At 36.4% G+C, this 14,871-nt stretch overlaps 1 protein-coding gene across 1 annotated transcript; it reads right to left on the reverse strand.

The window, feature by feature from the left end:
* Positions 1-4,176: 4,176 nt before the first annotated feature.
* LOC141555047 (proprotein convertase subtilisin/kexin type 5-like) lies at positions 4,177-9,318 on the reverse strand. Its single transcript, XM_074287607.1, has 2 exons — positions 9,201-9,318; positions 4,177-4,646 (listed from the first exon to the last, which is right to left on the reverse strand). Exons 1-2 carry the CDS (start codon positions 9,310-9,312, stop codon positions 4,258-4,260), a joined length of 501 nt encoding a protein of 166 aa, XP_074143708.1. The 5' UTR covers positions 9,313-9,318; the 3' UTR covers positions 4,177-4,257.
* Between the last annotated feature and the right edge of the window lie 5,553 nt (positions 9,319-14,871).

Genomic DNA, 14,871 nt, shown 5'->3' on the forward strand with positions numbered 1-14,871 from the left:
ATTTACATTCATAATCTTGAACATCCCAACATATTATCCCTTTTTTTCGTGTATTCCCAGGGCACACTGATTTATCAGAAAATTACCAAGATTTTTGCAAACAGAAGACAAAACAAAAATGTTTATTTTCCCCCAATGTGTTTTTATCTATTAAACACTTGTTTGCACATTGTTGCAAAGCAACCTGAATATAATGTGTTATTTCTGACAAGGAAGAAGAACATAAACTAAATGTTAATAGCGGATACAAACAGAAGATTCTCATTGTAAATTACAGCCACAATGTGTTCTCAGAATTCAAGGACCTTTTAAAAACTTTAAGTAGTGTATCATAAACACCAATTCTTTTCAAAAGGGGGGACGACAACTCCTAGTTGCCTGAGAGGAGTGTCAGTGCTTTGAAAATATCAAGAACAAGAGACACTGTGCCAGCAATTTAGATGATGTTTATGACCTCAGAGGGGTCTACATTAGATGGGGAATAATCCACTCTGCAAGGTGACTGATTTGTTTATATTCTTTTATATTTAAATATTGTATTGGAAGAGAAATAGCAGAATTTTAAAAAGATTCTTATGGCTAAAGAGTCAGTGTGGTATAAAGGATAGAATGCTGGCTCTGGCATCAGGAAAACCTTTAAGGCTTGCCTATGCCATATATTGACTGTTTGACCCTTAATATCTTAATGCCACAAGCAACTTGTCTAAAAATAGAAGTTGCAAAGTCAGTGTTGATCCACACTCTTAGAGGAAATTTGCTCATTTGAATTCCTTATACATATGAAATTGCAGGTGTGAAGCTCACCCCTTCTCCTCTTCCACCCGGTCGAGTACATTGTGTGTGTGTGTGTGTGTGTATGGGTGTGCGTGTGTGCATGGATGTGTATGGATGTATAAATAGCTGACAGGTTTTTTAAATATGGGTCCATGAACTTTTTTTTTTTTCAATTAAAAGATATATATTTTTAAAATAACCATATTTTTATATAATTGATGTCCTTTGTAGTCCTTTATATTTTATTTTATTCACTTAAAAACATTATTCTGAAAAGGGGCTCATAGGATTCACTGAGCTGCCAAAGGAGTGTATCACCTAAAAAAAAAGATAAAAACCTAATATAGACTTTAAAATTAGCTTTGTAAAAGAGGAGTCCATTAAAGGAACTTAGTAATTCCAAGAATTCTTTACCATAAATGTAAATAGTTACACTTTCCACTAAGAAGATGCTTGCTTTAAAGAAGATAATTCAAGTGTCATAAAAATACTGATGACAAGGGGCAGCTAGGTGGTGCAGTGGATAGAGCACCAGCCTAGAAGTCAGGAGGACTCCAGTTCAAATCTGGTCTCAGAGACTTAACATTTCCTAGCTGTGTGACCCTGGGCAAGTCACTTAACCCCAGGCTCAGGGGGAAAAAAAATACTAATGACACATATGTATATAGCACACACAGAGACATTTTCACACACTATTTCCTTTCCTCCCACCTAGACCCCACTGCACACAAGGTGATTATCCAAAAATGGTTTATCCACTTCCTGATATTTGTATCTCTGCTTCTACCTCTAGGATATTTTTACTTCTTTTAATGGGAAGAACAGTAGCACCATCTAGTTCTGACCACCATGTTTGAAATGTAGTTTTTCTTAGGGGAACAGTTTGACGGAAAGGCTAAATATTATTGCTACTGACATATCTGAAGCCAAGAGTTATGTCCAATCAAAATCTCTGTGTAGACTTCTAGTTTGACAAGAGACTCATTCCAAAATAAGCCAACATATAAAAAGGGCTTTAATTATATTTTATAGTAAAATTTTTTCACTTCATTGTTTATTTCAAGAAAGTCCTTTCTTTTTTAAAGAATTTTAAAATGGACTCAATTTTAAAAACCCTAAAAAAAGAATTTTAAAATGTGACACAAGTGTGGATTCTAGAGCCTCAAGTCTTTGCAAAAAAGTGTTAAGAAGCAGAGAGAGAGAGAGAGAGTGAGAAAGACAATTTGTAGTCTAAGAAATCAAATGCTGATTTTTTCCCTTTAACCTTAAGACTATTTTCAAATGTTCTATCAAGAGTCAGCAGATCTGAAAGCCTTTTTTGAAAAACTTCCCTGTTTTTGTAGGTAAAGCTGTTTTGAGGAGAAAGGATATCTTTTTTTTTTTTTTTTTTTTTAATTTTTTTTTTTATTTTATATATATATATATATTTTTTATAATATTATCCCTTGTATTCATTTTTCCAAATTACCCCCCCTCCCTCTATTCCCTCCCCCCGATGACAGGCAATCCCATACATTTTACATGTGTTACAATATAGTCTAGGTACAATACATGTGTGTGAATAAACATTAGATTCTGAAGGTACATGCAACCTGGGCAGACAGATATTAGTGCTAACAATTTACATTCACTTCCCAGTGTTTCTTCTCTGGGTGTAGCTACCTCTGTCCATCATTGATCAACTGGAAGTGAGTTGGATCTTCTTTATGTTGAAGATTTCCATTTCCATCAGAATACATCCTCATACAGTATTGTTGTTGAAGTGTACAGTGATCTTCTGGTTCTGCTCATTTCACTCAGCATCAGTTGATTTAAGTCTCTCCAGGCCTCTCTGTATTCCTCCTGCTGGTCATTTCTTACCGAGCAACAATATTCCATAACTTTCATATACCACAATTTACCCAACCATTCTCCAACTGATGGACATCCATTCATCTTCCAGTTTCTAGCTACAACAAAAAGAGCTGCCACAAACATTTTGGCACATATATGACTCTTTCCGCTCTTTAGTATTTCTTTGGGATATAATCCCAGTAGTAGCGCTGCTGGGTCAAAGGGTATGCACAGTTTGATAACTTTTTGGGCATAATTCCAGATTGTTCTCCAGAATGGCTGGATTCTTTCGCAACTCCACCAGCAATGTATTAGTGTCCCAATTTCCCCACATCCCCTCCAACATTTATCATTATTTGTTCCTGTCATCTTAGCCAATCTGACAGGTGTGTAGTGGTATCTCAGAGTGGTCTTAATTTGTATTTCTCTGATCAGTAGTGATTTGGAACACTCTTTCATGTGAGTGGATATAGTTTCAATTTCTTCCTCTGAGAATTGTCTGTTCATATCCTTTGACCATTTATCAATTGGAGAATGGTTCGGTTTCTTATAAACTATGGTCAGTTCTCTATATATTTTGGAAATGAGACCTTTGTCAGAATGAAAGGATATCTTTTTTAAAAATCACATCTGTTTGGGGGTTGGCATTGCCAATTATCTTGTATTTCTTGATATTTTTAGTTGGTTTTCTAGAATAAATAGTCTTGGTCCCTTGGAGAAAACAACCATACTAATAAAAGAGAGGCAGTTGAACCCCTTGGAAATCTCATAGTTTTCTTCTACCTATGCTCATTATTCCCTGTTTCCCCACCTTGCCATTTGTGATACTTTTGTTCCTAAACATTATTGTCAATCTATAGCATTTCAAAAAGTTTTTAAATCTAGGAAACTCTGTTATTCTCCTTTGATGTTGCTTCCTTAAATTTTGTGAGGACGTAAGCAATAGCTGACAACTTCAGCAATAAATCTCCACCCCTTGTGGCAAGTGCCAAATGCATGTGCATGTGAGATAAAGAGAGACAGAGACAGAGAGACAGACAGTTGCACAAATTGAGACACAGGAAGGAAGAGAGAGGGAAGGAAGGAAGGGAGGGAGGGAAGGAGAGAATGTGTTTTGGGGAGTTTATGATGAAAAGAAGAGAGTGACTTTTTTGTTAATTTTCACAATTTAACTTAAGGACAAAATTAAAAGTAAACAGTTGTGTTGGGGTTTTTTGTTTGTTTGTTTTAAGTCAGGAAATAAATTAACACTATGTCATGAAGTTTTAGAAAGTCCCCAAAGCTATTCCCAATTCCTTTGTGTATTGTGGAAAAGTGAAGTCTGTGGGGATGTTTGATCACATGCAACTAGTAGAAAACGCATTTATTTTAACTCTGGATGATGACTTAAGTGAGGGTAGTGATGCCTTGATATATTGCCTAGGGAAAAGACCTATTAATTTTTGCTTTTTTTTCCCCTTGGATTCTGAATGAATATGGAGTCACATTACAGCTTAAACACTCAGTGAAATAGAAAAATATTTGAGAATTTCCACAAAACCTGAGTTGGGCTTGTTAGCAATAAAATACTCTCCAAAGTTAATAATTAGGAATGGAAAAAAATAACTCTATCAATATACTCGAATTTACTTAAATGAGTAGCTTTCATCATCATATTCCATCCAACTCATCTTCATCATCATCATCCAGCAGACCATACTTAAATTTCCTATAGACTGTGCCATCTTGACCCATATAGACAATGTCATCATCTTCATTTTCATCATAGTCCCGATCTCTGTATTCAATAACTTGGTCCTCCTGGAAGTTGGTGCTCTCTCGATAGCTGCTTTTATAGGAAGAGAAGGTCTTGTTTTGCTCTGACAGTTTCTCATATCCAGCCTTGTGAGTCTTTTGGGATTTGGCCTTGGACCTTCTCCAGACACAGATTGTGACCCCAAAAAGGAGGATCAGCATGATAGAGGAAGTAATGAGCAGACCTGTCCGCTTTGTATTCTCGGTCTTGGATTTAATCACACCAGCTCGAAAGCTGCATTCCTCTGGAGGAAGATGGAACCAAAAGAAAGCAAGAAAAGAAGAAAGAGGGAGAATAAGGTTAGCTGTTTAGAAATTACATTCCAAATGTTAGAGGAACTATTACTCTAGTTCCCAAGAAGGAAACATCTTGGAATACCTAAAGAATTATTTGAGGCCACAGGGATCCTCCCAATATCCCATACTATTTGGGGTTAACTCAAAAAGACTTCTAAATAGTTCCCTATGCTCTTCTCCCAAATTTCCTTTCCCTCATGGAAAATATTAGGAAAGTCTATTCATGTTCCCAATTCTTAATTACTTGGCATATAAAGCCATCCATAGTCTAGTTCCTACTTACCTTTCTGGTCTTCTTTCATACTTTGCTCACGTAAGATTTAAATTATGACTTGTGGTGGGAATAAGGATTATATTTTTAAATTTTCTTTTTGCTCTCTGGTCTCATAATATTCAGAAATGAAGATCAACAAAGGATTATTTTCTTATTCCTAGATGAATGGACACTACCACAGGTAACTAAGGGAAGACTAAGGCAACAAAAGATGAATCTTGGTCTTTCCTTCACCTGGAAGGTTGTAATTTGGAGTCAGTTGCAAGGTGATTTGTGGGAACCTTATAGTCCTCCAAGTGAAATAGACTAATACAGGATAGAGAAAAGAGTTATACTTTAGGAAGAAAAGAGGGAAGGATACTTGGGGAAATTAAAAAACATTAAAACATTAAAAAAAAGATGTCAAAACAAGTTAATTTATAATTTATAATTTTGTTATACACACACACACACACACACACACATATATATATATATATATTTCAAGAGGTTTTTGGGTGCTAGGTCATTCAGTTGACATTATGAGCTTGAAGTTACCTAATATACCTGAAGCTAGATGGTACAGTATGCCTTGGTCTTGGAGTCAGGAAGATCTGAGTTCAAATTTTACCTCAGACTCTTAATAGCTATATGTTCCTGGGCAAGTTTTCTCATCTGTAAAGTAAGGATAGTAACAGCATCTACCTCCCAGGTTATTATAAGAATCAAATAAAATAATATTTGTAGAGCATTTGGTACAATGCTTGACATATTTGTTGTTTAGTTGTGTCTGACTCTTCCTGACCCCATGCATTTAATGTCCATGAGGTTTCCAGCTAGTGTCTGAAACTAGGTTTGAATTCTTGGTCCAGTGTTCTATCCACTAAGTCACCTAACTGTTTCCTAGCCAAGCAGAGCTAAGTGCCTAAGGTTGGATTTGAACTCAGATTTTTCTGTTTCCATGCCAAGTATTCTATTCACTGAGCCATTTAGCTGCCCTAGCTATCTGTGCCTGGCACATAATTATGTGGTGATGGCGGTGGTCTGAGGATCCCCAGGCTGGGTTACACTACATGGGGGAAGTTACCACCACATCAATAGTAGGTTCTTAGTAAAATTTAAATCAAAAATATTTTTTCACATGAACCCTTTTCTAGTCTACCTCCTCCACCCCTTCTATCATTGCAACTAAGATATGACTATCTTTATAGAGTAATAATTCTAATATTCATGTGACATTGTAGATTTACAAATTGTGTTACATAAGTAACTCATTTGGTTTTTGAAGGTCTTGCTCTCTCAAGGCAGAATTTTAATCACAATCTTCAAAATACAAGACTACTGTATCACAATTAACTTCCATTGTCTCCTTACAATAATAATCACCATATTTTTCAGTAGCAATAGCTTTGTATCAACTGTATTGGTCATTATATACTAACAGTTTCTGTGACACCAGAGAAGCACTTGGTCATTATTTTTCAACACTATGAAAGCTTCAGAGATTTGTGCTTCCAACTGTTGTGCCACAGTTCTCTTTTGATGTTCTGACCCAGTTTCCCTAATTGTCCTATTCAGTTATTCTGCCTCAGGTTATAACCATTAATGTTAGAATAAAGGTTTATATCTTCCACCGTAGGCTACCCTTATTCCCTCTTAATATTTGTTGGGATAAAGGTCTTCATCCATTTTAGACATCATCAGAATATCAGGAGCCCCTCTGGTACCTCCCTCCATCATGTCATCCTAAGTGCCTCCCCCCATTAGGTCTTCCCCATTCAGGTATCTCTCACATTGTCCTCATTCTTGTTGCCCTATAAAAGAGTCTTGCAATTTGACATTCAGAGCTGGATTCTTTGAGATGATAGTCTCATTCAGCCCTGGGACCAACCATTTGGTCTCAATAAATCACTCCATTTAATAAATTCTGTATTGAATACTCTCTAATATCTGTCTTGCTCAGTTTCTCTGGCATTACACAACAAGCCTTAATAGTTTTCTTTCCCTTCCCTTGTTAGTCTATTTCTCTTAGGGTACTATCCCTTATTTTACAAAGGAAAATGGGGTCAACACAAATTGTCTTGCAATTCATCCCAAAGTACACTGTATCCGGATGAGCGTCTTGGTAAAGTATGTACTAGTGGTTAATAGAAATTCATTAGGATTTCAGATAATAGCCTCACAAAATTTGCTGAAGTTCTAAACGATGCTAGTAATAAAAGTGAAGCACTTAGCTGGCATGTGCTCACTGACATATGACAAGAAAAGACCTTGGTTTTTGGTTCATCAGGAACATTGATATTATAAGGGTAATTATTCTTAATTGACACATAAAAATGTAAGGGCAGTCAGGGAGATATAAGTAAATGAGGAGATGAGGAAACCATCTGGTTGTTGGGGTAGGCATGGGCTGAAGGGAAGTTGGCAGGGAGTTGGAGAAGTGAAAGAGAAGAAGGAAGGATTAATGTTTGGAATTGCATATAGATGCTATTATTAAGCTTCTTCAATAAATAAGGTTTTATGCTAAATTCTGGAGATATAAAACAAATACAAGTACAAAACACAACAAAATGTTGTAAATACAAAACAAATAAACAAAATCATTCCAGATTACTCCCCTCTCCTTGGAGGTGAGGATGGAGCAGGAATTCAAGATAAAAACAAAGAAGCAAATGCAAAATATAGGGATAAGGATCAAAAGATGGGGGGTGGGAGGGTAGGGAAGGGAGAAGACATGTGCTTTCACTGTCATAGGAAGAAATTCCCTTTATCAATGTAGGTCAATACCTTCTTTGCCTAGAACATTGAAAGGATCTGAGATCACAAATAAAAAGAGAACATAAATATAATTTTGAGTGAGAGAGAGCACTGATAGTTGGGGGAATCAGGAACTACTCCTCTCCCTGCTCCCACTATAAGAAGTGGAACATGAGATATGCTCTGAATGAAGTTATTGTGGGAACTGAAGGGGAAGATGGAATGTATTCCACATATTGGGGCAGTCTGTGCAAAGCTTTGGATCAAAGAGATAGACTATTTTGTACATGAAAAAAAAAATTAATACAAAACTAACTTTGTCTTTCTTATCTACCAATGGTACAAATTTAACAAGTATTTTGGTTGTACAATGGTAAACCTGAGGCCTAAGCAAAGTAATGCTTGGCAAAGATATATTTACCTCCAATCTATTGGCAGGAGAAATGTCACTTGAGGTTTTCCTGAATGTTTAATTGATATGGTTATTGTAAGAGGCTAAAGACAAAGGACTAGTTGTGGGGTCTAGAGGCAGTGCTGAAATTTCCTCTGCAGATGAAGATTTGCACTTTTCCTGCAAACTATGGTCTGTTTTGCTTGAGGGTTCTGAAAGATTAGGTGACTTGCCCAGAGTCATACAGCTAGTTTGTGTCATTCAGTCAACACAGATCTTTCTGACTTCAAGGTTAATCTTTTCTTCCTGGGCTCCTACAGACATCATCCATTGATATCATTAATTAGCTCCATTGAAAACATGACTAGGTAAAACAGTTCAATTTATTATAGAGGAATACCTCTGGCAATCAGTGAATGGTTTCACAGTAATCTCTGTGACAGTATTAAGGAACAATGTTGGTCAGGGGAAAATGGAGGAATTGAGGTGGGATGGGAAAAAGGGATAAGAACTAAGAAGCAGAGTCTTTCATTATATAGTCCTATCTCAACAATGGCTGTGAGGTCACTTAGTGTAGAGAACATTGGGTCTGGAGTCAGGAAGACTGTATGATCCTAGGCAAGTCATTTAGCCTGTTTCAGTTTTCTATCAAATGAATTGGAGAAAGAAATGGCAAATCCCTCTAGTTTCTTTACTGAGACAATCTCAAAAGGCTCAATGAAGAATCAGACATAACTGAAAAAAATTAAGCAACAACATCCCGACATTAAGACTATATTGGGGGGCAAGTAGGTGGCGCAGTGGATAGAGCACCAGTCCTGAATTCAGGAGGACCCGAGTTCAAATGTGGTCTCAGACACTTAACACTTCCTAGCTGTGTGACCCTGGGCAAGTCACTTAACCCCAGCCTTAGGGGGAAAAAAAAAAAAAAAAAAGACTATATTGGCATTGCTTTCTGAATTGAACAAAAGAACTAAAAAGGAAACACAAAATGAAATCTTTAGTCAAGGAGATAATTGCCATCTCTTCCATTTTCATTCTTCATCCTCATCCTGTGCAGTGCACTTTACCTATCCATATTGTGTGTTTTCTTGTACTCACCTGTAGTCTCTTGGCAGTCACAGTAATCCTGAACATCTGTGGAATTTGAGCTGCTGCAGCAGTGGATACAGCGACCATCCTCTATATAGAGCATCATGTTAGTTGGGCACATGGTGCAGTTTTGGGGGCCTGGGCTCTTACATTCAATTCAGCTCTCCTGGCATTTATCACATTCAAAATTTTCTCCCTGAAAATAATCACCAAGAAATTAATTTTTAAAAACTTCTTGGGGGAGGGGCAGCTAGGTATGCAGTGCATAGATCGCCAGACCTTGAAGTCAGGAGGACCTGAGATTCTATGCACAGAGACATTGAAGCTTTGTATTATTTATAAATCTGTGACACAAAGTCTGCAAAAGTTGCAGTTGTCCATTACTGTATGAGGATGTATTCTGATGGAAGTGGAAATCTTCAACAAAAAGAAGATCCAACTCACTTCCAGTTGATCAATGATGGACAGAAATAACTACACCCAGAGAAGGAACACTGGGAAGCGAATGTAAATTGTTAGCACTACTGTCTATCTACCCAGGTTACTTATACCTTCGGAAGCTAATAATTAATGTGCAACAAGAAAATGGTATTTATACACATATATTGTATCTAGGTTATATTGTAACACATGTAAAATGTATGGGATTACCTGTCATCGGGGGGAGGGAGTGGAGGGAGGGAGGGGATAATTTGGAAAAATGAATAAAAAAAAAAAAAAGTTGCAGTTGTCTTTGACAACATTTCCTTTGTTTGTTGAACGTGTCTTGATCAGAGATTGTCAAGGAGCAAGGGACACCAGCTCTTCTTGTTTCTTCTGAGATAGGACAGTAAAGTGAAGAGAGACAGTCTCTCTCTCTCTCTCTCTCTCTCTCTCTCTCTCTCTCTCTCTCTCTCTCTCTCTCTCTCTCCCCTCCTTTGTTTCCCTCCCTCCTTCTTATTTTCTCTGTTTCCCCCCCTCTTTCTCTATCCTTCTCCACCCCAACCCCCCAGCAATTGGATTAAATGACTTGCTCAGAGTCACACAGCTAATAAGGATCTGAGGCCAGATTTGAACATATTTCTATCCCCTATGATACCTAGGTACCCCTGCAGGGTCCCTCATATCTCTCCAGAGAGAATGGGAAAACAAACAAACAAAGAAATAACAAAGTATGTAATACCTCGCCTACTCTGTATTCTCCAATAAGACAATCTGAGCTGCAAATTCCTCCTAACAGATGGTAGTTCCACATGCAGGATAAACAGTTCAAAGGTCCCTTTCCTAAAAGAAAAGGGAGAAAAAAGACTTGCTTGTAAATATATCCATTCATATCTTTAGTTATGACAAATTCTTATTTTCCTACAAACTCCTTTCAGTTTCCATTTATTATCCCCAACACAATAATGAGGATCCGTGTCCTTCCCATTCCCCAACACAATAATGAGGATCCGTGTCCTTCCCATTCCTCCACTAATTTAAAATACCGGGAGAGTCTGGAGAGTCATTTATCTAAAGATTGGTAGTTTATAAACTACAAAAGTGGAAAAAAAAAAAAAGTTAAAATTTAAAAATTTATCTTCCCTCTTACCCTTAGAGTATTGTACCTTCTTTTATATACATACAGAGAATTACCATTTAGAGATTATCAGATTGGGTGAAGCACATTTTGAGTTATAAGCTTTGTCATTAATTCCTTTCACTTTGGATAAATCATTTAATTTCTCTATGCCTTAATTTTTCTTTTACTGAAAATGAAGACATCAAACTATTCATCTAAGTACCTTTAGGGATTTCTCATTCTTTAGTTTTCTTATAAAGTGTTACAATTTAAAAAGGAGCCTTAAGTAGAAGACCTGAGTTCAGAGGTTTCCTTTGTCACTATCTGAATAATGTTGGGCAAGTCTTAATCTCTGGCCCTCAGTTTCCCACTCTGTAAAATAAAGATCTTCAATTAGATTACCTCTAAGGGCTCCTTCCTGTATGTATATTTGTGATGATATAGGAATGTTTTTTTGTTTTTGTTTTTGTTTTTTTCTAACAGGCAGAGTTTTTGGCTACAGAACTCATAGCTAAGAATTCATTAAAGCAAATACAATGTCATGGAAGGGAACAGATATAAATCAGTGCAGAAATTACACATATAGATCAAACCATGGATCTTTGAACTATCAAAGGATTGAAATAAGTATGCAGTTATTGTTCCCGGGGTGTGTCTACTCTCCCCTCTCTAAACAGAGCACCCCACCCTTCCCTTGATGTGAGAAATCACTGCCAGGAATGCAAGGGGAACGTGTTCCTGACATCCTGCATTTAGAACTCAAAATCATAGTCACAGTGCAATCAAGCATGATCTGATGCAAGCTACTCTTAGTACTTAACAGTACTCTTAGTCTTGTCTATTAAACAGACTTTTGTAGGCTGGTCTGGAAACCTAACCAGAAATTATAGCATTGTTTCTATGCTATGTTTCAAATAGCCAAAGTGCCTAAAGGTAGTCCACTAAGGCTTAGACTGGAGAGGAGAAGAATTTAAAAAAAAAAAAAATCTGAATAATATTTTATTTTTCCAAATACATGTAAAGATAGCTTTCAACATTCATTTTCATAAGATTTTGAGTTCCAATTTTTTTCTCTCTCCCTTAGTCAACAAGCAATCTAATATAAGTTATAGACTTGCAATAACTTTAAACATATTTTCATATTAGTCATGTTGTAAAAGAAAAATCAGAACAAAAGGGAAAAACATAAGGAAGAAAAACAAACAAAAATGGTGAAAATGGGATGCTTTGATCCACATTGAGTCTCCATAACTCTCTCTCTGGATGAGGATGGCAGAGAAGAGAAGAATGAAGGGACTATGTCTGCTATCTGAAAAGTATTTAAAGGGTAATTATATGGAAGAGAGATTAAGGGTTCCAGAAAATGAAAGTAGAACAGTGAGTGGAAAATCTAGATCTGATGTCAGGAAAGCCCTCTTATCCTTTAGAACTTTTAAAGATGAGACAAATGGGTTCCTTCTCATAGAAAGTATTCAGGCAAAGTCTGGGAGACCAAGACTTGCTGTATATATTTCAGGGAAATTCTTTTGGGTATGATTGGAGCTCTGAGGTCCCTCCAACAATTACATTTAAAATTCTGTGGTAAATTTGGGGTACTGTTTACCCCACATTGTCCTCTTGTCTAAATTCAAATTTTATTCTAAATAACTTTTTCATCCAAAATTCAGGAATACCAATTGTATTTTCTGGACTTTGATTCTTTTCCCTTTCTGTTTCATTCTGAAGACTTTTTTTTTTTTGGTGGGGGGGCGGGAGAGACTTGGTCTCCCTATTTCATTTAAGTTGAAGGTCCATCAGTCTTAAGGCCTCATCTCCAAAATATACAGAGAATTGACTCTAATTTATAAGAAATCAAGCCATTCTCCAATTGATAAATGGTCAAAGGAGATGAACAGACAATTCTCAGATGATGAAATTGAAACTATTTCCACTCATATGAAAGAGTGTTCCAAATCACTACTGATCAGAGAAATACAAATTAAGGCAACTCTGAGATACCACTACATACCTGTCAGATTGGCTAAGATGACAGGAACAAATAACGATGAATGTTGGAGGGGATGTGAGAAAACTGGGACACTGATGCATTATTGGTGGAGTTGTGAAAGAATCCAACCATTCTGGAGAGAAATCTGGAACTATGCCCAAAAAGTTATCAAAGTGTTCATACCCTTTAATCCAGCAGTGCTACTACTGGGCTTATATCCTAAGGAAATACTTAAGAAGGGAAAGGGACCTGTATGTGCCAAAATGTTTGTGGCAGCCCTTTTTGTAGTGGCTAAAACTGGAAAATGAACGGATGCCCATCAATTGGGGAATGGTTGGGTAAATTATGGTATATGAATGTTATGGAATATTATTGTTCTGTAAGAAATGACCAACAGGAAGAATACAGAGAGGCTTGGAGAGACTTACATCAACTGATGCTGAGTGAAATGAGCAGAACTAAGAGATCATCATACACTTCAACAACAATACTGTATGAGGATGTATTCTGATGGAAGTGAATGTCTTCTACATAGAGAAGAGCTAATCCAATTCCAATTGATCAATGATGGACAGAATCAGCTACACCCAGAGAAGAAACACTGGGAAATGAGCATAAACTGTTTGCGTTTTTGTTTTTCTTCCCAGGTTATTTTTACTTCTGAATCCAATTCTTCCTTTGCAAAACAACAACAACAAAATTCGGTTCTGCACATATATATTGTACCTAGGATATACTATAAGATATTTAATATGTATTAAATTCCCATTCCCATGCCTGCCATCTAGGGGAGGGGGTGGAGGGGAAAATTCAGAACAGAAGGGAGTACAAGGGATAATGTTGTAAAAAAATTACCTATACATATGTACTGTCAAAAATGTTATAATTATAAAATTAATTTAAAAAAAGAAAGTCCATCAGTCACTCATGGACTCTTTCCCACTGTTGATTGGCAGAGAAGTTTTGACCTGTTTTCTTTCCCTTCTCAGTTGGTTCTCCAATCCTGAAGACTCATCAGAGTGTAGAGTGTTATCAGACTTAATGAGGATATCTGTTCTTGAGGGATCCACTAGCCTTGGCTTTTCAGATAGATTACAGAACTGTTCTACAATGCTATACCAATCTCCAGTCTCATTTGCATAAAATCTGAATATCATAATTGTCCTCTTACTGCCTTCATTGCTAAGGCACTTATATCCATACTGGTTACTCTTTTTTCTACAATGCTATACCAATCTCCAGTCTCATTTGCATAAAATCTGAATATCATAATTGTCCTCTTACTGCCTTCATTGCCAAGGCACTTATATCCATACTGGTTACTCTTTCCCCTCTGGGTTTTTAACATAAAATATTTACATTCAATTTACTTAATATCACTTGAAAGAGAAATCTTCTTAATTATTTTAGTATATTTGAAATATTATGGACTTGGATTTAGGAGAGCCACATTCAAATCCTTTTCTGATACTTGCTGGCTGTGTAACATTGGGCAAGTTATTTAAACTCTGAGCTTTAGTCTGTAAAATCATTATAATAATAGTTATACTACCAATCTTAAAGGTTCATAACAGGAAAAATGCTTTATAAAACTTAAAGCATCATATGAATGATAGTTATTATTAATAGTGTCTTACATTTAAATAGCACTTTAAATCTCCCATCTGGTGTCTAATTTTATCATTATAATTCTGTTATGTAAATAGGGCAGGTATTGGTAAAAATGGGGAGTGATCTTTAATCCATCTTTTTAAAACTGAATTATTATCCTCATTTGACGTTCCATAAACTTGATGCATAGAAGAGCTAAATGACAGCTGAAGTCACATAGCTAAGAATTAATGGGACGTGACACCTATCTTGAAATTTGTCAATGTATCTTAATTGAAACCAGATTTTCTGATGGCCAGCTCAGCATATTTTCCACTAGTACTTTGCTTAGCACTTAATAAATGCCTTTATCTATCTATCTAGATCATGCTACATTTCATTCCAGCAGAATATAATCTCCTTGAGGGCAAGGTTTATTTTATTTCTGTCTTTGTGTACCCAGTTCCCAACATAATGCCAGGCACATAATAGCTGCTCTAATAATTGAAAGGTAGAGATAATAACCAAGCAGTTCTGAAGTGAATGCATTATTTTTCCATTGA

The sequence above is a fragment of the Sminthopsis crassicaudata genome, chromosome 1, assembly GCF_048593235.1.
Source record: "Sminthopsis crassicaudata isolate SCR6 chromosome 1, ASM4859323v1, whole genome shotgun sequence".
Taxonomy (NCBI): domain Eukaryota; kingdom Metazoa; phylum Chordata; class Mammalia; order Dasyuromorphia; family Dasyuridae; genus Sminthopsis; species Sminthopsis crassicaudata.